Consider the following 26,052-nt stretch of genomic DNA (forward strand, 5'->3'; position numbering starts at 1 on the left):
TCAGGATTTACTGATAAATTACCTATGAATGCAAGCCTGATTGATGTATCTCCTACAACCAGCCAGGGATGAACAGGGATGCAGGGTCTTTCAGTCCTGGCCCTGCTGGCTCATGGTTGGGGCAGGGAAAGAGCAATCCAGGACATGCAGTGTACAATGTGTAACATCACTCTTTATTATGAAAATAAATGGTGATCATGAGTGGGGCAAATACACAGAACAACTGGTTCTTCGAGTGGTTATGTTACCTCGCCTGCAAGTTAACTTTGGCTTTCTGGTGAGCCAGGCTGCCAACCCCAGTCCTGGGCATGGCCTTAGTTAGGCTGGTAAAAAGAGGAAACAAAGAGGATGTGAATGAAGACAAAGAAGACATCAAAGGGCTCCTTTTAGGGGATTTGCTTGAAGGCCTCCACTGGGATCTTGCTCTCGGTCTAGAGGAACTAAAGAAAAGGAGTTGGGACATCCAAAGAGCCAGATACCCTGGGTTCCATACCCAGACAACCTGGCCTCAATTTTCTGGCCTTTCTGAAATACAGGAAACATCCACGTTTTACCCACTTGATTCCCAGATCTCACCTGGAGCATAGTGAAAACCTGGTCAGCTTTGGTGTAGTTCTACTCACTGTCCTGAAGGCACCTGGGGTGGGAGAAGAACAGGTGATCTCCGACACACTGACTATGCAATGCCACCTCTTAATCTATGCTACTTTTTGCTGGGACACATGTACCAATATGAGCACTATTGTAACAATGAATAAAGGCCTAGGGAAAACCAAAATGCCTGTTGCTGACATTCTTGCCCACTAGAATACAAAGCAGAAAAATCGGGTTGTTCAAATGAACAAGGGCTTAATACATATTGACAAAAAAAGATGTTCAAGGAATAACGAATAGAAATTCAAAACTAAAAATTATCCTCCAATTTTAAAATTGTGGTATAAGACAGGATTCACCATTTTAAGGTGTACAATTCAGTGATTTTTCTGGTATATTTACAAGATTGTGTAACCATTACAATTTCATCTACCCAAAACATTTCCACCACCTTAAAAAAAATACTCCTTACCTGTTAGCAGTCACTCCTCATTCCCCTTTTTGCCCAGACCCTGGTTACCATTCATCTGTTTTCTGTCTCTATGGATTTGCCTATTTGGGGCATTTTATATAAACGACCTCATACAATATGTAGTCTTTTGTGATTGGCTGTTTTCACTTAGCATAATATTTTCGAGGGTCATCCATGTTATAGCATGTATCACAACTTCATTCTATTTTATTGCCAAGTAATATTTCATTATATAGTTATATCACATTTGATTTATCTTCATAAATTGATGAATATTTGGATTGTTTCCACTTTTTGACTATTATGAATAATGCTGCAATAAACATTCATTTCCAAGTTTTTGTGTGAACACAAGTTTTCATCACTCTTTGTGTAATTGCTGTGTCATATAGTAATTCCATATTTACCATTTTGAAGAACTGCTAAACTATTTTCCATAGTGGCTGCATCATTTTCCATTCTTACCAGCAATGTATGAGGGTTCCAATTTATCCATAGCTTTGTCAACATTAAAAAAATTTTTTTAATTGACATAATAATTATACATATTTATGGGGTACATAATGATGCTTTGATACATGCAATGTACAGTGAGCAGATGAATGTAACTAGCATATCCATCATCTTAAATATTTACCTTTGTGTTGGGAACATTTAATATCCTCCTTCTAGCTATTTGAAACTACATATTATTGTTAGCTATAGTCATCCTACAATGTTGTAAAACACTAGAACTTATTCCTCCTATGTAGCTGTAATTTTGTATCTTTTAACACAGCTCTCCCTATTGCTTTCCTCCTATCAACACTTGTTATTTCAGTTTCAAAAAATGGTAGCCATCTTGCTGTGTGTGAAGTGATACCTCAGTGTGGTTTAGATTTTAACTGGGTTATTTTCATTTTTATGGTTGAGTTCCAAGAGTTCTTTATATATTCTGAATACAAGTCCCTTATCAAATATATAATAATGCACATATTTTCTCTGATTCTTGGGTTGTCTTTTCACTTTATTGATAGTGCCTTTTGATGCAAAACAAGTTTTAAATTTTGAAAAGTCCACTTTATCTAATTTTGTGTGTGTACGTGTGTTTTGTTATATGCCAGAAACCATTGTCTAATTCAAGGTCACAAAGATTCACTCTTTTGTTTCCTTCTAAGATTTCTATAGTTTTAGCTCTAACTTTTAGGCCTTTGGCTATTCTGATTTATTATTGTATATGGCATATGACGGGGTACAAATTCATTGTTTGTGAGTGGATATCCAGTTGTGCCTGCACCAGTTGTTGAAAAGGCTATTCTTTCTTTACCCATTGACTTTTTCTTGGCGCTCTGGTAGAAAAACAATTGACCATAAAGGTAAGGATTCTGGTTTATTTTGGACTCTCATTTTATTACATTGATCTATACGTCTATTCTTAGGTCTGTATCACTCAGTATGGATTGATTACTGTAGCTTTGTAGTAAGACTGCAGTAACTTTGTAGTGAGTCCTCCAACTTTGTTCTTTTTCAAAATTATTTTTTATTCTGCATTCATTGTATTTTCATTTAAATGTTAGGGTTAACCTTTTAATTTCTACAAAGAAGCCAGCTGAGATTTTGATATGGATTGCATTTGCATTGAATCTATATATAAATTTGGGGAGTATTGACATGTTAACAATATTAATTCTTCCAATCCAGGGACATGGGATATCATCCCATTTATTTAGGTCTTCCTTAATTTCTTTCTATAATGTATTGCAGATTTCGAAGTAAATGGTTTGGATTTTTTTGTTGTTAAATTTGTTCCTATGTTATTTTTATGCTTTTGTACGTGGAATTGTTTTCTTAATTGTATTTGCTTATTGTTCATTACAGGTATATAATAATACAATTGGTTTTTGTATATTGATTTTGTATCCTGAAACAATGCAGAACTTGTTTATTACTTTTAACGGGTTTTTAAGTGGTTTCCATAGGATTTTATATATACAAGATCATGTCATGTGATCTGAACTCTATATTGTTTAAAAATTAATTTCATTATCACAGTTAATGTATATACTTTATGAGCCCACTCATTTTTGGAAACACAACATCTAAATAGTTATTTTTACAAATTAACTGAAAGTTTCCGTTTTTCACTCCCCACTCTTCCCAGCTCACATCTATCCTGAAAGACTCCCAGCACTCACTTCTGAGACTGCTCAAGTTTCACCCCAGACTCGATGGAGACAGTCTCCACCATTTCCTGCTGCTCCTGGGAGAGGGTAGGCAAGGAGCTGGAGGAGGGTGCAGGCACTGGGATGGAGAAGGCACTCTGGGTCTCCTTCATGCTGGCATTCCTCAAAATCAGCTTGTCATTCACAATATACAGACTGAAGGAAAGATAAGCTCTCAGACAACTGGAAAAATGGACAACCCCACACTTTCAACAATAATCCTACTTCCACTGCCACTGAGGAACCACATTCCTTCCAAGCCGCTACTCTGCCCACCTTTCAGATTCCTTGGCTGGTAGGCTTTACCCCTGCTGCAGAGTCCACCTTTGGAGAGATTGTCTACCAGTTTCCTTAGATTTGTAGATTTAACCCCAATGCATTTACACTTTACAAAATAAGTAGACATCCCATTTTCAGAAAAGGACTGTTTCACAGAGAAATCTTATAACTGGACAAAAAGATACACAGCTAATTAGTAAGTATTGTGGCCAAAAAGAGAATCTGGTATTCTCATAATCTAGACCTCTCCTTGGATCTACCAGTTGGCTTTCCATGGTACTGAGAACATCCCGAGGACTGCACCACCACATTACCACACCATTGGCTCCAGGACAGGATGAGTACTCCCACCCACAACACAGCACTTACTTGGAATTGCTGATAGAAGTCAAGATGAAAGTTCGGGTGAAGGCAAGAACAGAACCTGGAGACTCTCCTTCCACTTTAAAAACAACAAACAATGATACCTCCTTACAGTTGCATATGCTTTACAAATTCATACAGGGTTCTCCAGTCAGGGAGATAATCTTTTTGCACCCTGAAGGGAGCCAGGCTGGGACAACTTTTCATTGAGAGTCAGGAGGGGGTTTCAGGGACTGAGAGGGCAACAATAGGAACAATTAGCTCCCAGGCATAGAACCCCATAACATGTGTCAGGTCTCTTGACAAACATAAGTTTGCTTTATTCATTTTACACGGTTGCCCAGGAGATGAGCTTACCAACCCCATTTTGCAAATGAGGAAACTGAGGGGTTAGGTAACAGGACAATGTTCCAAGTTCACAAAGTAACAACCTGGGATGAGAACCATCAAACTCTACAGACTGTGTCCCTAACGCCTGAGCGGTGCAGGTGCAGACAGGTATGGATGTAGGTCAGGAAGTAATGACGTTTGGGAACAAAATTGGGGGAGAGGAAGAACACAAAGGGAAGGGAACAAAAAGGAAAGAACACAAAGATAACAGAAAGTTGCCGGGAGAGGAAGAACACAAATGGAGAGGAAGAACACAAATGGAGAGGAAGAATGCAAGGGGAGGGGAGAAGAGCAACCTGGGAAGCTGAGAGCGTTATTGGAGTAAGCCCAGCCTGGGGAAGGGAGTAATGAGTGATGTGGAGAGAAGACTCTATAGACACTCACCTTCCTTAAATACTCCATTGACAGAAAAGAAGAGCATCCTTTCCTGAAAGGGAAGAAGAAAAAACTAGAGCCTTCATGATCCTCCTACCCACCTACCTACTTCCTACCTACTCCAACTCTCTGGGCCTGACTGAGGGAGGAAGCAGGTGCTCACCGTCTGGATGCACAAATCTACCACATAGGAGTTAAGGTCATGCTGAGTTCTAGGCAATACACTGAGGGAGTCCACAATCTCACGTTTTGTGTGCTTCAGCAACTGAACCCTCAGGTCTGTGTGAGAAAGAGAAGCATTGAGGGCTGCCACACCCTATACCCTGTACCCTATTATTGACTTTCCACCCCATTTCCCATGCTGATCTTCCCCCATCACACACTCACGAGGGTCCTTGATATTCTTTATATTCCTGCTATCCTTGAAGTATTTTTCCAAGCTGCTCCTAGGAGAAGAGGAGGAACAGGAGTGGGTGGTCCGGGTAGTGCAGACATTTCCAGGAACTGGCCTTTTCAGGGGAGCCACATGGCCCCAGACCAGAGTCAGAGCTGTGACACTCACGGTTCTGGGTCCTCAGGGTTGAGGGTAATGGTCAGGGAGAAGCAGGCCTTGTCATGGTAAACACTGAGGAGACCCTTTCGATCTTCAGAGTCATAGATCAAGTAATACCTGTGAAAGAGCAGTGGGGATAGGCTATCTCTGTGGCCTGGGCCCCCAAATGAAACTTGAAGACTTCCTAAATCCATGAATAGACATTTGCTTGGGTGGCCTGTCTTGTCTCAGCCTTCCACTGCCTTAGGATTCTGGGGTACTTACTGAAGCAGGAACTGAAGTACCAGACTCTTTATGGTCTCAGATCCTTTATAGCTTTCCTGGAATCAAAAGACATCTTGAAACTATGTGGTTTAAAAAACGTCCCTTACAATATCTCAAATCTGGTCCCTCCTTACCTTACAAGGTTTTATTATCTCAGGGCCTTCAATGCCAATTATAATTGGAGATCCTAACTCCTGGCCATCCTGAGCAAGGAAAGAGGCAGTCAGCAGTGCATACCAGGGAGGTAGAGCTGGATGAGCAAGGAGATGAACAGGCCCGAAGGGAAAAAGGGTTAGAGGTGAGGCGTGAAATTGCCCCCTCAAAATTCTATCAGCAAGACAACAGTTGGAGTCTTCAACAGTGGGTCTTGGAAGCATCTATATTATTAGATGCAACTTGTGTGTGAATTAGTGAGTGTGAGTGCCTGTGTGTATTCAAGGACATTTTATTCCAGGGAGAATATTCTTGTCTTTTTCAGGAATCTATGCTTCTAAAGTGGATGAGGGTTGGATACAAACATGTAATCTAGGCAAGAGCCAAAGGACTTGAGGGCAGGCATGGAGGTCATGTACTTGAGTAAGAGGAGACAATGATGACAGTGAATACCTACCAGGCGTAACAACGTGGGGAAATATTCCCGGATGGTACTGTCCATAACAAAAAATAGAATGAAGTGATTGACAATTCAGAGTTGCACAGCCTCTCTCCCTCTCCCTCTCCCTCTCCCTCCCCCTCCACCTCCCCCTCTCACTCTCCTCCCTCTCCTTCCTCCTGGTTAGCTTCCACCTAGACTGCCCCGACTCTCTTCTCCAGTGCCACAAGAAGCAGCATTGGGAGCTCCAGGGTTTCATCCCCCTCCCTCCCTCCCCTTTGTCCAAATCCCAACAGAAGGCTCCACAGGGAGCAGGAAATGGAGTGGGAGCGCAGGGCTCTGCTACCCCACTGGCTGTTCATCAATCTGCCTGGCCTGGCCCTGGCCAAGACCAGGTCAGCCCTTAGGGATGGCCCAGGATGCTGGGACAGGGAGGTGAGTGAGGCCGGGCTCAGGAGGCAGAAAGGGGAAGGCAGAGGGGACGACATCAGAAATGGGGCGAAGGTAGGGGAGGGAGAGATGGGTGAGACATAGGAGAGGAGAGACAAGGGAGAAACAGGATGCAAAGTAAAGGGAAGGGAAAGATGCTCTACTGTGGAGGTGGAGTTCAGGGAGGTATAGAGGAGAAAAGGGCTCCCCTGCTGCAGCCCTTTCCCTCATTGCCCCCAGCTGGCCCTGGGGACCGAGGCAGGAAAGGAAAACATGCACCTGTTGGGCTGGGGCCCACTGGATGCGGCTGGAGCCTTTCTCACCTGTGTGAGCTCAGTCTGAGCTGAGCATGGGAAACAGAGCAGCCACGGGGACAAGAGACCTTCTCCCAGGAGGAGTGAAGGGTCAGGCCCCAGCTCAGCATGGGGTTCAGAGTCTGGGGACCCCCTCTCCCGACCACTGCATTCTCTTCTGATGGTCCCTGACTCCTGTGCCCCTCTGTGCTGGCACCTTGACTGAGAAATGCTACCTGTCTCAGGCTACCCAGGGCTCCTCTGAGGGCCCAGGCAGGACGATGTGAAGTGTGGAGGGAAAGAGGGGCAGTGCCCTGAGAGGCCTGTCCTTCTGTCTCCTCAACCTCCTCGGCCCTCTGCCTTCCACTCCTGCCTCAGGAACGTGGCCCGCTTCTGGTCCCTTGACTCAGGAAACCCAGGTTTCTCCTCAAGGAGGGCCCAGTTCCTGGCATTGGGCCAGAGGAAGAGATGGCATGACAGCAGCCACCCAGGGCCTCGGCCCTCAGTATGAAGCAGGGAAGCCCCAATGTCAGCCCAGGACAGGTGGCGGGACATTTTTGGAGCAAGAGGAGAACCCCTCTTGGGACAGGGGAGGGAAGCCCCATCTCAGCATGGAGGCAGGAAGGCCTGTGTCACATGAGGCCCTGGACTAAAGGAGTCTTCTCGGTCCAGGGCACCAGCATCTCAATACTGCTGGTCCTGGGGAGGTGGGAGAGCCCCGCTTCCTGGAGCATACTTACAGAGGGCACGCTGGAGGAAGCTTGGTGGAGACAGGTGGGAAACACATCCCAGAGCAGGTGAAAATGGGAGCATGTCAGAGGAAGGAAAGGAGACCTCTAAGCACGGACGAGTGAGTAACACAGAGAGAGGAGAGAGAGAGAGAGAGTAGGAGGGGAGGTCTGTGGTTCTCCCAGAGGACCAAGGCCGCTCCTTCCTGCAGAAGGGCACTTTCAGACACAGCTCAGTCACCCAGGTAGCAAAGGTGCCCAGGAGGGGCGACAGGGGTTGCCACTGACCTTACATAGGCGGACTGGTCCGAGAAGGTGCTGCACAAGGGGTTCCCTTCTAGCCATAGCTCTTCGAGCTTCAGCCCTTTCACCTTGCCCAACTCCCATGCCGACTCCAGCTAAGAAAGATGGGGAGGAAACTGGAGAAGGAGGGCCAGGGAAAGAGAGACACCTGCAACCCTGGGTCCCGAATTCCCCCAGCCCTCACAGTCACCCACAGGTACCTCTGCCTGCTTGTTGCCATTATCCTGGTGTATACTGCCATCCACCCTCCATCCAAAGTTGATCTGGCTCCCCCTTCTCACCTTATTTTTGGAGAGGTTCAGGGTCTTGACTTTGGGAGCCTTCTCTATAATGTCAGACAGGCCATCCAGCTGGTACAGTTTGTTGTCACACAAGTTCAAAGATAATAGCTATTGGGTAAGAACAGTTAGAGTGACGGATACTATCTCGAGGCTTGGAGACAAATCTGCCTTTCACCCCATCTCTTCCACCCCTCTAATTAAATACTAGCACTGGGCCTAAGGCCTCACCTCAGGGAAATTCCTTTCAATGATCTTCAGAGTGGCAGCCATGCAGTTTCTTCGATTCAGGATTATATCAATATGACGTTTCACCAAGTCTCCAGGAAGCCAAGAGAAGGGAAGCAGAAGGCTGTGAGGGGCCTGACTGGACCAGCACCAGCACCAACCCCTCCCAAAGTTGCCATCCATATAAATCTCCCTCCCAGGCAGACTGTTCTGCCCCTACTTGCCCTAGAATTGCTGCTGTCAGCCATACCTGGGTCAAAGCGGAGCCTCTGGAGATCAAGAGCTTGCTGGGAGACATCATATCGTTTGTTCAGGGTCAACTGCAGAGACAGAGACGAAGAAAGCAGCTCTGAGGCTCTGGTGGTGTGGTGGTCATGACAGGGAAATATAGGTGCGGGGGAAGAAGAGGTGCCTTGAGAATGTATTACCTTTAGCTGTGCCATCTCTTTTGGTTTCAACATTTTCTGCATAGACTGGGGTTTAGTAGAAAGATTGACAAAAACAAACACCTGCAAGAAGGCAAGGCAAGGTAAGCACCAGGACCTCTAATCTCAAAAAGACAAAGACTAGCCCCTGGCCTGTCCTCCTTCCCAGAGACTACATATAGGGAGTGTTGTTGACATATACCTTTTGGTTTTTCTCATCATGAATCTTGCAGTTGACTTTCTTTAATGCACAGGCAGCACTAACATCCTGAACAAAGAAGTGGGCCTGATTTTTGTTGTAGTGGAACTACAGGGAATAAAGGCAAGAGCAATAGTGTCAGAGGCCAGTGGCTCCTGCTGAGTCAGGCATCTCCCCCTCCCTTGTGCCCACTCATCTGGCTTCACCATCTTCTCTTACAGCGACTGGAGTGAAGGGGACATTGCAATGGCTCTGGATTGAATTCACTATCCAAGTCTTATCATACTTTATCCCATAGGGAATCTAATGGTGAGAAGAAGGGATAGGATAGAAGAGAGACAACATGGAATTAAGTCTGGAAAATAATCCAACTAAGTGTTTTATTCTAACCTTCTAATGGAGCTTTAAAAGACTTCTAAGATAGGGACCATTAACATGATTTCAACTTTTTTTTTTTTTTTTGCCAGACATGGATTTCCTAGTTGTCCTTTTCTCTCTATTCCAAATGTACCTCCCAGATAATAAAATTCAGATGTTCTAAATGATCCTTTTTTTTTTTTTTTAAGGTGCTAGGAGATTCTACCTATTGAAGATCCAGCCTGCACCTCTGACAAGAACTCCAGAAACTCAACACTGCTACACTTAGCTTGAGCCATGAGGCATCTTGTGGAGAGCTGCTCCATCTTCTTGGCAGTAGTTTCCACCTTTGCATTTAGACAACCTCTTGTGTCCTCTTGCAGTCAGCCTGTTCCCTTTACATTGTTTTTCTGAACCTGTGCTTAGATGTTAACTCCCCCGTCCTCAGAAAAATATCTAGTATTTCTACGTGTGATTAACACAACTCTCCCTGACCCACCTTTCCTGCACAGCTTTTGCATTTTCTCAGGACACTCACTGTGACCTTGAACCAGGTCCCCAGGTCTCCATTCTGTGTGTTCTTCTCCACTTCTCTCTCTGGAGGAATTCTATCTTGGTATTCACTACAGCATTCCACACTCTTACTATTGGGTTGTAAGGTAGAGGGGTTGCTGTAGGGAAATGGATAAAAAGATATGTCTATAAATGTATAGAAATGCATAGAAATGTGACACAGTTTTTCATATACCCTCAACTCACTTAAAACCAGGTCTGCAATTAGGATTTCTCAGCCATTACTTCACTTCTAGCATTCTTCAGTTTTTCAAGGAGAGGAAAAATAAAACTACAGAGAGTGAAAGAATTACAAAGTCCCAGGGGCTGCTATGTGCAAACCAGCCTGCCTGGTCACTTACTTTCTTATTTGGGGGTCCTCGTGGACATCCCCCACCTCTACATTTTCATCTTCCTTCTGAAGGTGGGGAGGTGGGAGCTCATACCCATCATGTTCATCATGAAAGTTCTCCTTTCCAAAACTCCCATGGGAAGAATCTCCACCTTTATTTTCTCCTTGAGGAGAGCTGCTACCATCACTGTGTTCTGAAATTAGGAACAAAAATAAAAGTTCGAAGACAAATCAGTGGTCATATACCATGTACCATTTCTTGGCCTAACATAATAGTAAGGCAAGCAAAGTGCCAACCTGCCCTAATAGAGCAGTCACACAAACCCCAGAAAGCAAACTCCTCTACCTGTCCAGATAGGAGAGCCTTTTCTCACAAATGACACAATTAGGCAAGAGATCTTAAAGGAGGAGGTAACCGTGTGGAACTATTTGGAAAATGGAGCAGGATTTATAAAGAACAGAGTGTGAATGTTCATGGATTAGACTGGACATCAACCAAACCCCAGGAAGGATCCAAATGTTGCCTTCTGTTATGCCATTGTAGTCTAACAACCTCACCAAAACCTGATAGGCAACCTCTCTCACACTTCCCAAATGCAATCAGCCACCAAATTGATTTTATTAACAATCGGCAAGCTGTACTGTCTTTTCTAGTGCAAGCTTTCATGACAGGATGGATTGATGCATCATCCTGCTAAACTGTCTCTCTGCTTCCAGCCTTGACCTCAACAATACTCTTCTGGAAATACACAGAGTGAGCTTTCTTTTTGCTGAGCCTAAAATGCCTTTCAGCTGAGAAGACAATGCTTCTAACCTCCACTCTTCTATAACAAGGAGCTGAACAATGATCAGAAATGGTGTCAACTATAGTTTCCAAGTGTTTAGCGATTTTTCTGTCATCAGAGAGAATACTCTGTATGACTTTCATTCTTTTAAATTTATTGAGGTTTGTTTGATGGCCCAGGACATGGGCTATGTCTGTGAACATGGTCTATCATGAATGTTAGAAGACATGTGGAAAAATAGTGTACTCTGCTGTTGTTGGGTAAAATGTTCTATATATGTCATGTAGATCTGGTTATTGTATTGATTATACTATTCAGATCTTCTATAACCTTGTAGATTTTCTACATAGTAATTCTATCAATTGCTAAGAGTGGGATGTTGAATGCCCCAATGATAACTGTGGACTTGGCTATTTCAGCTCCATCAGTTTTTCTTTCATGTATTTTGAGCCTCTGCTGTTTGGGTGTGTGCACAAGTAGGATCATTCTGTCTTCCTGGTGGATTGATCCTTTTATCATTATGTAATATTCTTTTTGTTGCTATTGGTTTTCTTTGCTAGCAAGTCTACTTTATCAAATAATTGTGGACTCAGGAATGCTTATAAAGTGTTTCAGTTATATTTCACACTGTATTTACTCCTAGGAATTTCCTTGTTCACCCTCCGTATTCCCCACCAACATGTTCAATTCACCATGTGGCAAGATTTGGAAGTTTAATTTACATCTACAAGATAGTATCAATTATCTTTCCCATAAGCATATTCACAAAGGATATTTTATTTTTATCACAATCAACTGAAACAACGGTAATGCTAGTGGTTTTGGAGGTGGGGATTAAGGAAATTAGACTATCTGAAGCCAACTTCCTTTTAGCATCTAAATTTAAGATTCTCTAGGTTTGTATTTTATTTTATATATATATATATATATATTTTTTTTTTTTTGAGACAGGGTCTCACACTGTCACCTAGGCTGCAGTGCAGAGGCATGACCTTGGCTCACTACAACCTCCACCCCCTGAGCTCCACTGAATCCTCCCACCTCAGCTTCCCAAGTAGCTGGGACCACAGGTGCACACCACCATGCTAGGCTATTTTTTTTTTAAATTTTTGGTAAACATGGGGTCTCACCATGTTGCCCAGGCTGGTTTCAAACTCCTGAGCTCAAGAAATTTGCCTGCCTCGGTCTCCCAAAGTGCTGGGATTACAGACATGAGCCACTGTGCCCATCCATAAGTTTGTATTTTATATGTATTATATATTAATTACTCCATGTTATCTCAGGACATACTTGCGAGTAAACATTCTATTCAGTCCTGATCACTTTACAATATACTTATTATGACCAGGCCTCAGATGAACTCCTCTGAAAAGTCATTGCTTTCACTGTGTGACCCATGGTCAAGATAGTCTTGTTACTCACAACCTTTGGAACTTTCCCTGTATGGCCCTGGAAGTGAAATTAAATGTGGGTTAGAGCATTTGATCCAGAAATGTTCAGTCCCCAAAATTTGATGATAGCTTGGAGTGCTCTCTTTTTCTCATATTTCACATCCAATTGATCAGGAAAGTCTCTTGACTCTACCTTTAAAATATATCCAGAGTCTGGCCCCTTTTCATTCCCTCCATTGCTACTACCCTGGCGAGGTCACCAACATCTATCTCCTGAATTACACTGCCTTCCAACTTGTCCCTCTGCTTTTACACTTGCTCCCTCACCATACATTTTCATCAGAGCAGGAAGAGTGATTTTTTTGAAGCATAAGTCAAATCTTCTCATTCCCCTGCTCAAAAATCTTATAACAAGGGTTTGAATCCCATCAATATGTTAAAAAGCCATGAGTTCATAATGATACTCAAAAACAACAACCAAGAAGATCCTTATTGATGACATTTGTAGAATGCCAGGAAACCAACTTATATTTATGAAAATTTGTAAATAAAAGGGAAGAATCAAATATTTATTTTGCCTTCCCTGTGCAAGCTGTACATAAAGGTAGCCAATTGTTGATGAAATTTTATTTTTATAGGAATATTCTAGCTAATATATGAAGAAGGCAAGATAGAATTTGACTATCGTCATTCAAAAACTTCTAATTAAATAAAGAATTTATACAATGATCATTAATGCCTTGTAAAAATCACAAAAAGGGAAATAACCAGATATCATGTACTTTGTTATGGGTACCACCTATGAAATATTCTTGCCAAACATTAAACCTGAATCTGATCAGGCCTCAGCAGCAATTTAGGACTTCATCATTGTGGATAGGCAATGAACCAAATGTATGACAAAAGACCCAGTTTCTTTAACAAATAATTTGAGAGAGAGGGAGAAAGACAGAGAGACTGAGAGATAGAAACAGAGAGAGAGGTGATAAGTGAATATGTTTGCTGCTGTATGCTTGTATGCTATTGAATATGTTATATATACACAGATATATTTTCAAACTGCAATCATATTGTAAAAATATCTGTAACCTACTCTTTCAGTTAACATTTTACATCATTGCATGTTCAGAAATAATACCTAATTGATTTTTATTATTTATCAAATTAATATGCTTTCCTTTAAAGACATTGTGGAAATTAAAGCTAAGGTCACCTGTTTACCAGAGCAAGAACTGATGGTTGAATCTCATTGAGCTGAAAGCTCAGGAAAGAATAAATATGATTAGTTCAAAGTTTACCTTTTTCATATTCTCTAAAATATCTAAATAACAATTTCTGACTTTAATATAATTTATGCATTCGATTATTATTATAGTTAAAATTTGTCACAGGTCGGGCACGGTAGCTCATGCCTATAATCCCAGCACTTTAGGAGGTCGAGGAGGGTGGATCACCTGAGGTTAGGAGTTCAAGAGCAGCCTGACCAACACAGAGAAACCCCGTCTCTACTAAAAATACAAAATTAGACTGGCATGGTGGCGCATGGCTGTAATATCAGCTACACGGGAGGCTAGGGCAGGCGAATCGCTTGAACCCAGAAGGTGGAGGCTGCAGTGAGCCGAGATCACAGCTTGGGTAACAAGAGTGAAACTCCGTCTCAAAAAAAAAAATAATAATAATCTGTCACAAGTTTAATCTACTAATAAAATTTCAAATTTTAATAAATCTTTCCAAAGTTTTGCTACTATAAACAATGCTATGAAGAATAGGATTATATATACATTCTATTATTTGTTTACAGTTTTTCCTGCAATAATTCTACAAGTGGATTACTTTGGTCAAAACATGAATGCTTTCAAATTTAAGAGATTTTTAGAAGTGGCATTTAAAATATACATTTATACTTATCTGCATGTTAATCAAGAGTGAGTGAATGAGCTTATATTCTCACCAGTTCACCAACCATTTTGAAAATGTGTATATGTTGATAAAACAATTGCCCTTTTTAAAGTTTATATTTTGAAAAACATTCCCTCAATGTATATATTCATAATTAGTCAGGAGGATGGCGGGAAGAGAAGGATCTAGAATTTATTATCAGGGGAGTGGCTGAGATATCAGAGAGTAGTTGAAGGCTGAGAGACCTGACAGTCTCATAAACAAGAGGCAAACACTCAAGGATGGAAGCATAAGATGAGGATGAGCAATGGCAATACAATAAAACGAGAAAAACTTCTGATGTACCGAATCCATGCTAGCCATATATGTTCATCTGGAAAACTTCATGGAAAGCACATTACATTTGTTTTCCCATTCCTGTGACATTGTCTTCCAAACATTAGAGAGAAGACACAGTAAAGAAGATAATAATGAGGATAATAAGAACTATACCAAACTCAGCATTTGAAAAAATAAACCGAGTTTTTCTTCCAGCAAAGAGAGACTAGTTAAGTTGCACCAAACTTCCAACTGAGAACAACTAGAAAAGTGTGGAAAATAATTTAAAATAAAAAATTATTTAAAGGCATCAAAAAGCTAATGATACAATACGATGCTATGGGGGAAATACCAGGGGAAAAAAGGAAACTCAGAATGTAATCCCAATCCTGGGGGCTGATTTTTTTCTAGCAGCAGTTGATGATTCCTGAGGATATAGGTAAGATGCTAAAATGCTGTGAATTTGTACCAAATTCCCACAGAGTCATAGAGCTAAGAGCATAAAATATGAAGTTGGGTATGTCAAGGAGAGGGGACCTTGGCAAACCACTCAGGCTTAGATAGGAACCTCTAAGAGCTATGTCAGGTAAATACGGGTAAACTAGAAATAGACCAGCCCTCCAAGGGACTGAAGTCCAAATTAATCATCTCAATCATCAATGAGATTAAAGAGATTTGGGGTTTTCCTTGCAACGTAGCAAGTTGACAGAAAAAAAATCTTCCCTGGAGCAAGACAACTTCATCCTAAGACTGAAATAAATAAATCTACAATTTATTATATATAGTTCCCAGAAAAAAAAATCTAGAAGGAGATAAAAATGACATGATTAAAAACCAAGCAAGCAAAAAATAAAAAATAAAAAGGACAATAAAAAACACATAAAATCCAGATAATCAGATAATGGCATTATTGACAAGAATATAAAAGATTAAGTATTTCAGCCAAGAATTGGAAAATATATTAAAATGAGCAGAATTTCTAGAATTCATAAATTCAATAACTGTAATTAAGAACAATTTTGTGATTAGCAGCATAACATAACAGATATACTTTTGTGGTCTTTACCCTTCAGATTACAATGTACATTCTTGCCTTACCAGTCTAATGCATATTAGTTCTTTTACATCTCCTTGAACAACAAGGAGGTTTGGAAAGAAGGATCTGAAGAAAATATCCAGAATGAAGTATGAAGACGCAAAATTATGAAGAATACAAAAAGACATGGGGCAAAATTAAAGGAGATACAGTGAATACACCAAACATGTTTAATTGGAGTTCTAGAAGGAAGAAAAGAGAGTAGTGCAAAAGCAGTATTTTAAGGTTTCAAAAAGTAACAAAACATACCAAGTCACAGATGCAAGAAGCAATATATATTTCAAGTACAGTGGGGCATGAGGAAAACCAAACCCAGGTCCATCATAGTACAGCTGTTGAAATCCAAAGAAAAAAGCAAATATTCAAAGTAAAATCAAAACAATGGGTTATCTTCAAATGAGCCAAAATAAGACTGGATCGATATGTAATTTTTAAACAGAAATAATGTAGCTTGAAGAAAATAATGTTATATATCCAGAGTGCTAAAATATAATAGCCGTAGGCCTAGAATTGTGTGTTTATTTAATTTCCGGTTTTTTTTTGAAGATACAAAAATGGAAGTTAAATAAACATCTGTGATATTGCAAAACATATATTAGATCTTCAACCCTGTTTCCTGGCATACAGCTCCTAAAATTTTTATAAACTCCAAAGTGAAGTCTTTTTGTATGCTAGGCTGGCAGTCCCTAGGTAGCTTCAGGATCGGGGATGGTCACTGGAAAGAGCAAGGCAGTATTAAAGGGCTGGGACTTTCAAGGGGCTGAAGGGTAAGTCAGTCACCAATGGCCAATGGATTAATCAGTCATGCATACATAAAAAGCCTACATAAAAAGTCAAAGAACAGAGTTCAGAGAGCTTCTTGATGGATGAACACATGAAAGTTCCTGGAGGGTGGCACACCTGGAGAGGGCATAGAAGCTCCACATCTCTTCCCGCTACCTTGCCCCATACATCTATTTGTCTGCATTATTTGCAATATTCTTTATAATAAGCTGGTAAATGTAAGTGTTTCCCTGAGTTCTGTGAGCCATTCTAGCAAATTAATCACATTCAAAAAGAGGGTCATAGGAACTCCAACTTGAAGGCGATCAGTCAGAAGTTCTGGAGCCCCAGACTTCCGATGGGTGGTGTCTGAAGGAGGGGGCCAGTCTTGGGGACTGAGCCCCCAACCTGTGGGATCTGATGCTATCTCCAGGTAACCTAATTTAATTTTGACGCTATCAAAATTAAATTAGCGGACACACAGCAGGTGTTTACTATAAAGTTGATTGCTTGCTTGTTGGTGGGGAAAACTCCCCCACACATTTGATCACAGAAGTCTTCTGTGCTGATGGTTGTTGTGGAGTGAGAAAATAGAAAAAAGCACTTTAAGTGATTTTTTTTTTCACACTTCTGACCTTTTTTTTTTGAGACAGGTCTCACTCTGTCGCTGCCCAGGCTGGAGTGCAGTGACATGGTGTTGGCTCACTGCAACCTCCGCTTCCTGGACTCAAGCGATATCCCACCTTAGTCTCTAGAGTAGCTGGACTACAGGCATGCACCATGCCTAGCTAATTTTTGTTTGTCGAGATAGGGTTTTGCCATGTTTTCCAGGCTACTTGTGCCTTTTTTTTGTTTGTTTGTTTGAGCTGGAGTCTCACTCTTGTTGCCCAGGCTGGAATGAAATGGCACGATCGTGGCTCACTGCAACCTCTGCCTCCTGGGTTTAAGTGCTTCTCCTGCTTCAGTCTCCTGAGTAGCTGGGATTACAGGGGTACACCATCACGCTGAGCTAATTTTTGTATTTTTAGTAGAGACAAATTTTCACCATGTTGGCCAGGCTGTTCTCGAACTCCTGACCTCAAGTGATCCACCTGTCTTGGCCTCCCAAAGTGCTGGGATTACAAGCGTGAGCCATCGCGCCCGGCCCTACTTGTGACATTTTAAAGCAAACAAAAGCTAAGCAAATTTGTCACCAGTCAAAACTAAAGATTCATCCTCAGGCCAAAGAAATATGATCCCAGATTGAGGCACGTAACTACAAGAAGGAATGAAGAATAATTACATTGGCAAATACGTAGGAAAATCTAAATGAATACTGACTATATAACACAATGATAATGTCTTTAAAGAATTTAAATATGTGTTCTTGTTCAGCTCTCACTTATAAGTGAGAACGTGCAGTGTTTGGTTTTCTGTTCCTGCATTAGTTTGTTGAGGGAGGGGAACAACACATACTGGGGCCTGTCGGAGGGGTGGGATTAGCGGAGGGAGAGCATTGGGAAAAATAGCTAATGCATGCTGGGCTTAATACCTAGGTGATGGGTTGATCTGTGCAGCAAACCACCATGGTACACGTCTAACTATGTAACAAACCTGCACATCCTGCACATGTAGCCCGGAACTTAAGATAATAATTAAAAATAATTTTTAAAAGGAATTTAAATATATAAATGCATATAATTAAAAATGCACACCAATATACTGGGAGGGGTATTATAATAGTTAAAATATTGGAGGGTACCTGTGTTGTCCAAGGATATGTAAAAGAACTAACGTACATTAGAGACAAGAATGGATGTTGTAATCCGAAAGGTAGGCTACAAAAATGACAGAAGAACGTCACATTATCAATCCAAATGAGGCAAAAATTAATAATTTTAAAATAATTTTAAATTTTACAAAGGAAAAGAGAACATTAGAATAGGAAAATAGATGTAAAGCAAACAAGAAAATGTTATACTTAAGCCAGATTATATGTGGAATTATGTTAAGTGTAATGTACTGAAGATTTCAAATAAAAAAGCAGAGATCATAAGACTCAATTAAAAATTAATTCAATCAAATGCTCCTTAATAGGAACATACGTAAAACAAAACACAGGACATTTGAAAAAAAATGGCAAAAAATGTACCATTAAAACACTGACCAAATGAAAGCTGTTATAACTATTCATAAGAGAAAAAATATACTTTCAGTAAAACATTACTAGAAGAAGGGATATTTTGTAATGACAAATGGTTCAATTCAACATAAAGATGTTAATAAAACAAATTTGTATGTACTTTTTAATGCAAAGCCAAAATACACATGCCAATAAATTGATGGAAGTAAATGGAGAAAAAAATGCACAGTAAAAACTGGCGAAGTAAATGAAGAAATGGACAAATCCACATTCTCAGTAGGAAACTTAAATATACTTCACTGAATGACAGATAAAACAGCCACAAAATCCATTAGGTGAAGATTTAAAAAACATGACTAACAAAATTTACTTAACAGAGGCTGGGCGCGGTGGCTCACGCCTGTAATCCCAGCACTTTGGGAGGCCAAGGCGGGCGGATCACGAGGTCAGGAGATCGAGACCATCTTGGCTAACACGGTGAAACCCCGTCTCTACTAAAAATACCAAAAAAAAAAAAAAAAAAAAAATTAGCCGGGCGTGGTGGCAGGCGTCTGTAGTCCCAGCTACTCAGGAGGCTGAAGCAGGAGAATGGCGTGAACCTGGGAGGCGGAGCTTGCAGTGAGCCGAGATCGCGCCACTGCAATCCAGGCTGGGCGACAGAGCGAGACTCCGTCTCAAAAAACAAATGAACAAAATTTACTTAACAGAAAGAACACTGCATATGACAACACATGCAACATTTCAGAACAGATTATATGCTGACCTATAAAACAAGCCTCAAAAATGCTATAGTGGTAATACAATCTACTTTGAATGGCTGCTGAAAATTTGAGGTTATTGGGGGGTTCCCTGCCCCTCCTCCACCCCTAGTATAAATCTCAAGAATGTTATTTTCCAATATCCCTCACCTCAGGTGACAATCCTCACTCCCCAAATCCTGGACCAGAGAGGATCACATGACTCAGACCTTTCCCCTAACCAGGGGAACATCTCGGCTCAGCCATTACCATAACCACAGGAGGGGAAGTTTTCCATGTGGTGCCAGGATGGATGTGTCAGGACCCACTAGGTCCAAGACCTCAAGAGAGTGGGAAACAGTCAGCCTTGGCTCTTGCTACTTCCCATTTAAAGGAGAGTCCGCTAGGTGTCATGTGGGTTGGAATGGAGGTGGGGAGGGGGCTCAGTCCCTCCTGCCCTGTGGGAACCTAAAGCCAAGGCTTCATGCTGACCAACTCACCCATGGTGTGTCCTTAAGGCAGTGACGTTTCACCAATGTCCTCACAGGGCTCTCTTAAAGGGAATCTGTGTGGTCTAGAGCTCGAGGTTTGCAGAAGTTTGGGGAGGGCAGCACAAGAAGGTGAGAGCAAGTCCCAAGCAACTTTGTTAGTGGACAAGATGGAGTCCTTACAGGAAGTCCCTTCTTCAAAGGCATAGAGAGGAGACCTCTGGGGGCTAGACGAGACTGAACTTACTTTTCTTACTGCCCCCTAAGTTCACTACCAGTCTAACCCCCAGGGAGCGGTTTCCAAGGGAGATACTCTTGCAGAATTGGTTAGCTACAATCACAGGGCCTCGGACCCAGGTACTTGTTACAAACACAGAACTCAGCTATTCAGTCTCTGTCCAATGCATTACATTGTATTTCTTTATGGAAGAGGAGAAAACTTATTTGCAGAATCACCAGCTCCTTGCTGTCCCTAAAGTTTGCCTAATTATAAATATTCAACACTACAAAATGTATATTTTGAAAATAAAGTCATTCTGCACCTTCTATCAATATGATCACCTCACGATGACCTAAAGATATTCACTGTAGTCTATTTACCAATCTGGTGCACACTGTCTAGATATGCAAGGCAGATGTTTACCTACCTTAAAATATTTGTAAGTAACAAACATACATATATATATATACACACACACACTATACATATATATTCTTTTAAGAATTTGAAGTCACATAATTTTCTGCAAACTGATTTTTTCACATACTGTGACATCCTTTAATTCTCATTTCTTTACCAAATGTGGTTTGGATGCAGATGTTTATTATAGAATCATTTTGCTTTTCAGGGAAATTAACTGTTGATATTTGTTACACTTTCTCCTGGTAAGCAAAGTCCTTTAGCACAGGGATATTAACACAAAGTCTGCAATACCATTGCAAATATGTTCTTCCAGCTTTTCAGATTTTAATATTTTTTCTTTTGGCAATATAGCAAGTATTTCTAAACTTTTATTAAATTTATGACTTAGAAATAAGACAGATAATTCTTTGGGAGTACAGTGGGAACAGAAGAACACAGGGTGAATAGGAAGGGAACAAAAGGGGTCAGGGAAGCTGGGAGAGTTCTGAGAGGCAGCCCAGCCAAGGGGAGGGAGCAGTGGGGGATTTGGGGAGGGGACTCTACAGACACTCATCTTCTTTCAACACACCATAGATGGAAAAGTAGAGCATCCATTTCTGAAAGGGAAGAGCTCTGGTGCTCAAGATCCCCCTTAACCTCCTACCCACCTCTGGCTCTCTGGGCCTGTCCAAGGGAGGAAGCAGGTGCTCGCCTTCTGGTATCTATGTCCACCAGGAAGGAGCTGATGTCATGTTGAGTTTCGGACAACACACTGAGGGAGTCTACAATGTCATGTTTTGTGTGCTTCAGCAGCTGCCCCCGCAGGTCTGTAGAGAAGAGAAGCAAGGATTTGGGGTTGGGGGTGCTGCCACACCCTGGTCCTTGGCCCCTGTGATTGTTCCCATCACACCCCCTTACCTTGCCCAGTCTTCCCCATCACAAACTTGAGCATTTTTATATTTCCGCTATCCTTGAAGTACTTGCGCAAGCTGCTCCTAGGAGAAAAAGAAGAGCAAGAGTGGGTGGTCTGGCCAGTGAGGGCATTTCCAGGAGCTGGCCTGTGTCTGCTGGGGATCCTATTTCTTGTTATCATCCTGATATGCACTACCATTTACCCGCAACCCAAATTTGATCTGGCCCTTTCTTCTCATCTCATTTTTAGAGAGGTTCAGGATCTTGACTTTGGGGGCCTTTTTTATAATGTTAGACAGGTCATCCAGCCAGCAAACTTTGTCGTTGTGCAAATTCAAAGACAATAGCTTCTGGGGAAGAAGAGTTAGATAATAACAGAGTGATCTCATTGATGTGCTCATTTCCCTGCCCCATTCTTTAATTGTTTTAAGAAGACTGGGAGTGGGCAAAGGATATGAACAGACATTTCTCAAAAGAAGACATTCATACAGCCAACAGACACATGAAAAAATGCTCATCATCACTGGCCATCAGAGAAATGCAAATCAAAACCACAATGAGATACCATCTCACACCAGTTAGAATGGCGATCATTAAAAAGTCAGGAAACAACAGGTGCTGGAGAGGATGTGGAGAAATAGGAACACTTTTACACTGTTGGTGGGATTGTAAACTAGTTCAACCATTATGGAAAACAGTATGGCGATTCCTCAAGGATCTAGAACTAGATCTACCATATGACCCAGCCATCCCATTACTGGGTATATACCCAAAGGATTATAAATTATGCTGCTACAAAGACACATGCACACGTATGTTTATTGCAGCACTATTCACAATAGCAAAGACTTGGAATCAACCCAAATGTCCATCAGTGAGAGACTGGATTAAGAAAATGTGGCACATATACACCATGGAATACTATGCAGCCATAAAAAAGGATGAGTTTGTGTCCTTTGTAGGGACATGGATGCAGCTGGAAACCATCATTCTTAGCAAACTATCACAAGAACAGAAAACCAAACACCGCATGTTCTCACTCATAGGTGGGAACTGAACAATGAGATCACTTGGACTCAGGAAGGGGAACATCACACACCGGGGCCTATCATGGGGAGGGGGGAGGGGGGAGGGATTGCATTGGGAGTTATACCTGATGTAAATGACGAGTTCATGGGTGCAGCACACCAACATGGCACAAGTATACATATGTAACAAACCTGCACGTTATGCACATGTACCCTACAACTTAAGGTATAATAATAATAAATAAATTAAAAAAAAAAAAAAAAGAAGACTGGGAACGTCTACAAAAGTAATGTCTACTGATTTCTCTGGAGGCTAATTAGGAAAGGTGTTCAGAAGAATAAATAGGTGTTAATCTGTTGGAGAGAGCACTAGAGTAAGAACCAGACCCATTTTCTCTTTACAGCACCTTAGGTAGGCCACATCCCTTATCCTGTATTCCACTGGTACATAGGATGAGCAACACACATTACTACATGAGTGTGTTTGTATGTAATAATGAAGATTAAGAATATTGCTGCCATTGCTGAGTTAAGGAAGTAATCATGATGGCTTTCTTCTTTATATTTTGTTTTGTAAATTAAACAGTTTATAATATTTGAACTTCACAATATACATTTGTTTCAAAAATATTCACCACTTACATTTTACACAATTTACAGACCTCTGAACTTGCAGCATCATTTCTAGGAATTCATCATATGAGACATTCTTGTTGCATGGATTTTTAAAATGTTATTATGCACTATTTAAATTATAATAAATTTTATTATGAACTATTTAACATATACCAAATAATGTCAGAATATTTTTAGTTATTCCAGATCTAAAGCTTTCCTTTGATGTCTGTTGTTTTGTAAACAGACATTTAATGGGCACCTCTCTGTGTCCGGCTATAATGCTTAGTGAGAGATGCAAAGATGAGTAAGATTTGATGATTTTCACTCTCAGTGGAAATTACAAAAGTATGTGCCAGGCAAATGCATAAGCTTATAATGATCTTGTAGAAAAACTGCATCTATTTTGCATTTTCATAAGCAGCATGTGTCTAATATTGATGAAGAATTTTGGAGTCACCCTAAAATGTGTAAAACAGTTTCACGAACTATCAATCCTAAACCTTTAGTGAATTAAAAAAGCTAACTTCTGGCCCAGGCGGGCTCCGGACACAGGAGCCGGGGTTCCAGCAGCAGCTCGGCTGGGAGACTGCGCGATCTGGCGACTGGGCCACACGCGAGTCCAGCGTCGCCGCATCCCCGCAATGCGGCCACGAGAAGCAGCGTGGGGGCAGGTGATCGAAGCCCCTAGAAGACCAGCATTCTCGTGATTATGGAGGCCCCTCTGTCCTTTCTGTGACGGAAGCAATGCTGACCTCGGTTTCCTGGACCCATTCCGACTCAGGAGCCTTCATGTAAATGGGTCTCGTCGTGCCTCCCAGTAAGATGCCAGAAAGCTCAGGAGTTAGTGTCTGCGGTGGACTGAGTCAGTGTTACTGGGGCAGCGGTTTCTCCAAGGCCTTTTAGAAAGACGATGATCTCGACTTTTCTCTGCCTGACATCCTATTGAAAGTAGGGACCATGGAAGATGAAGAGCTGACCAACCTGAGCTGGTTGCATGAGAGCAAGAACTTGCTGAAGAGCTTTGGGGAGTCAATCCTCAAGAGTATCAGCCCGGTCCAGGACCTGGAGGATGACAGTCCGCATCCCCACCCACTCTGATATGCCCTACGATGCCAGGTAGAACCCCAACTGCAACCCCCCCTTACTCCTTTAGCTGCCTTATATTGATGGTCATTGAGGACTCTTCAACCAAGCGCCTGCCAGTGAAAAATATTTACAACTGGATCTCGGAACATTTTCTGTATTTTGCAAATGCACCTACTGGGTGGAAATACTCAGTGAGACACAATTTGTCATTGAATAAGTATTTTAAGAAAGTGGACAAAGAGAGGAGTCAGAGTATTGGGAAAGGGTCGTTGTGGTGCATAGACCCAGAGTATAGACAAAATCTGACTCAGGCTTTGAAAAAGACACCTTATCACCCACACCCATACCCACACGTGCTCAATACACCTCCCACCTGTCCTCAGGCATATCAAAGCACATCAGGTCCACCCGTCTGGCCGGGCAGTACCTTCTTCAAGATAAATGGATCCCTTCTCCAAGATCCTGACATTGATGCTACCAGGGCCATGATACTCCCCCTGAGATACAAGCAGGTTTTCCTCCAGGAGCCATACAAAGCAGAGCGCGGGTCCTGAGCTGAGAGGACTGTTTCCTGGTGGGTGGCAGCTGCCAATCAGTCCCATTGAGATGACGGCTGCCATAAGGAATGGCATCACCAGCTGCCGGATGTGGACTGAGAGCGAGCTATCGTGTGGCTCCTCGGTGGTTAGTGGAGACCCCAAGGAGGATCACAACTACAGCAATGCCAAATCCTCCAATGCCCGGAGCACCTCGCCCACCAGCGGCTCCATCCCTTCCTCCTCCTCGGTCGACGACCACTGCAAGTTTGCCAGCACGGAGAGGCAAGAGGGCAATGAGGGCAGCGAGGGGAGCTTCCAGAGCCACGAGAGCCACAGTGACAGGGAAGAGGAAGACAGGAAACACAGCCAGAAGGAGCCCAAGGATGCTCTGGGGGACAGCGGGTACGCATCCCAGCACAAGAAACGCCAGGACTTTGCTAAGTCCAGGAAAGTCCCCAGTGACACACTGCCCCTTAAAAAGAGATGCACTGAAAATCACCCCTCCCCCCACGGCCCCCCACCAAGGCGAAGAAGAGGAGATGAAAGAAGCGCCGGGTGGCTCCTGCACTTAGCAGAGATCCGATCCTGTTTGAATAACATCACCAATCAGACGGCAAAGGGGCAGAAAGAGCAAAAGGAAACCACAAAAAAATTAAAAACAAGTCACTGATTTGTTTTGAACTTACGGCCATTTGGTTTCAGCATGTCAGGAGATTTCGAATGATTTGTGGCAACATCAGCTTTTTTTTTTTTTCTTGTTTTGTTTTTGGTTTGGTTTTCTTTTTTTTTTCTTTCCTCCCCCCCCCCTTTTTTTTAATTATACTTTAAGTTCTAGGGTACATGTGTACAACGTGCAGGTTTGTTACATATGTATACATGTGCCATGTTGGTGTGCTGCACCCATTAACTTGCCATTTACATTAGGTATATCTCCTAAATTTGTCTAATCTTCTTTGTTTTGGACCCTTAAGAATTTTATTTTTAAAGGAGATTGAAGCCATATAACTCATATTGACACTCAGCTGTTTTACAAAAGCTTTTCATCATCTGAAGACAAAACCGAAAAAGCTAAAATTACCATTGCTTCCTCAAGCTTATCAGAAACCTGTGGCTGAATCTGCAAGATTAAAGTCAATGCCACCGGAACAACCATTCAGCACCTAGAAGGCACGTGTGCAAAGTAATCGTCATTCAGGCCCAACCCTTAGGTTTACATGACTGTGGTCTGAGTTCCCCAACCCCCTCCTCCTTTTATTAGATGAGATTTAGCACACTCTCAGTTATTTAAACATGCAACATTTCTTGAGTATGTATGTGGAGGCCATCTGAGCTCATAGCTGATTCAGTAACCAGTTTCATGCTGTGCCATTCACACTCACTACTTAATACTGCCATGATGAAAATGTGGAGGAAAAATGTATC

The 26,052-nt window shown here is 42.0% G+C and overlaps 1 protein-coding gene and 1 pseudogene across 1 annotated transcript; one reads left to right on the forward strand and one right to left on the reverse strand.

The window, feature by feature from the left end:
• Positions 1–386: 386 nt before the first annotated feature.
• Positions 387–23,639, reverse strand: LOC105530281 (nuclear RNA export factor 2-like). Its single transcript, XM_011967760.1, is given in 23 exon segments — positions 387–431; positions 577–637; positions 3,241–3,423; positions 3,916–3,988; positions 4,684–4,726; positions 4,838–4,953; positions 5,062–5,120; positions 5,237–5,344; positions 5,492–5,547; positions 5,626–5,694; positions 6,102–6,138; positions 7,822–7,931; positions 8,118–8,225; positions 8,346–8,434; positions 8,593–8,662; positions 8,771–8,851; positions 8,970–9,074; positions 9,186–9,269; positions 9,862–9,994; positions 10,238–10,421; positions 21,116–21,274; positions 21,366–21,442; positions 23,530–23,639. Coding segments are annotated over 23 exon segments (2,160 nt in total).
• A 161-nt stretch (positions 23,640–23,800) lies between these two features.
• Positions 23,801–25,300, forward strand: LOC105530282 (annotated as a pseudogene).
• The last annotated feature ends 752 nt before the right edge of the window (positions 25,301–26,052 follow it).

This window comes from Mandrillus leucophaeus, unplaced genomic scaffold, assembly GCF_000951045.1.
Source record: "Mandrillus leucophaeus isolate KB7577 unplaced genomic scaffold, Mleu.le_1.0 Scaffold809, whole genome shotgun sequence".
Lineage (NCBI taxonomy): Eukaryota > Metazoa > Chordata > Mammalia > Primates > Cercopithecidae > Mandrillus > Mandrillus leucophaeus.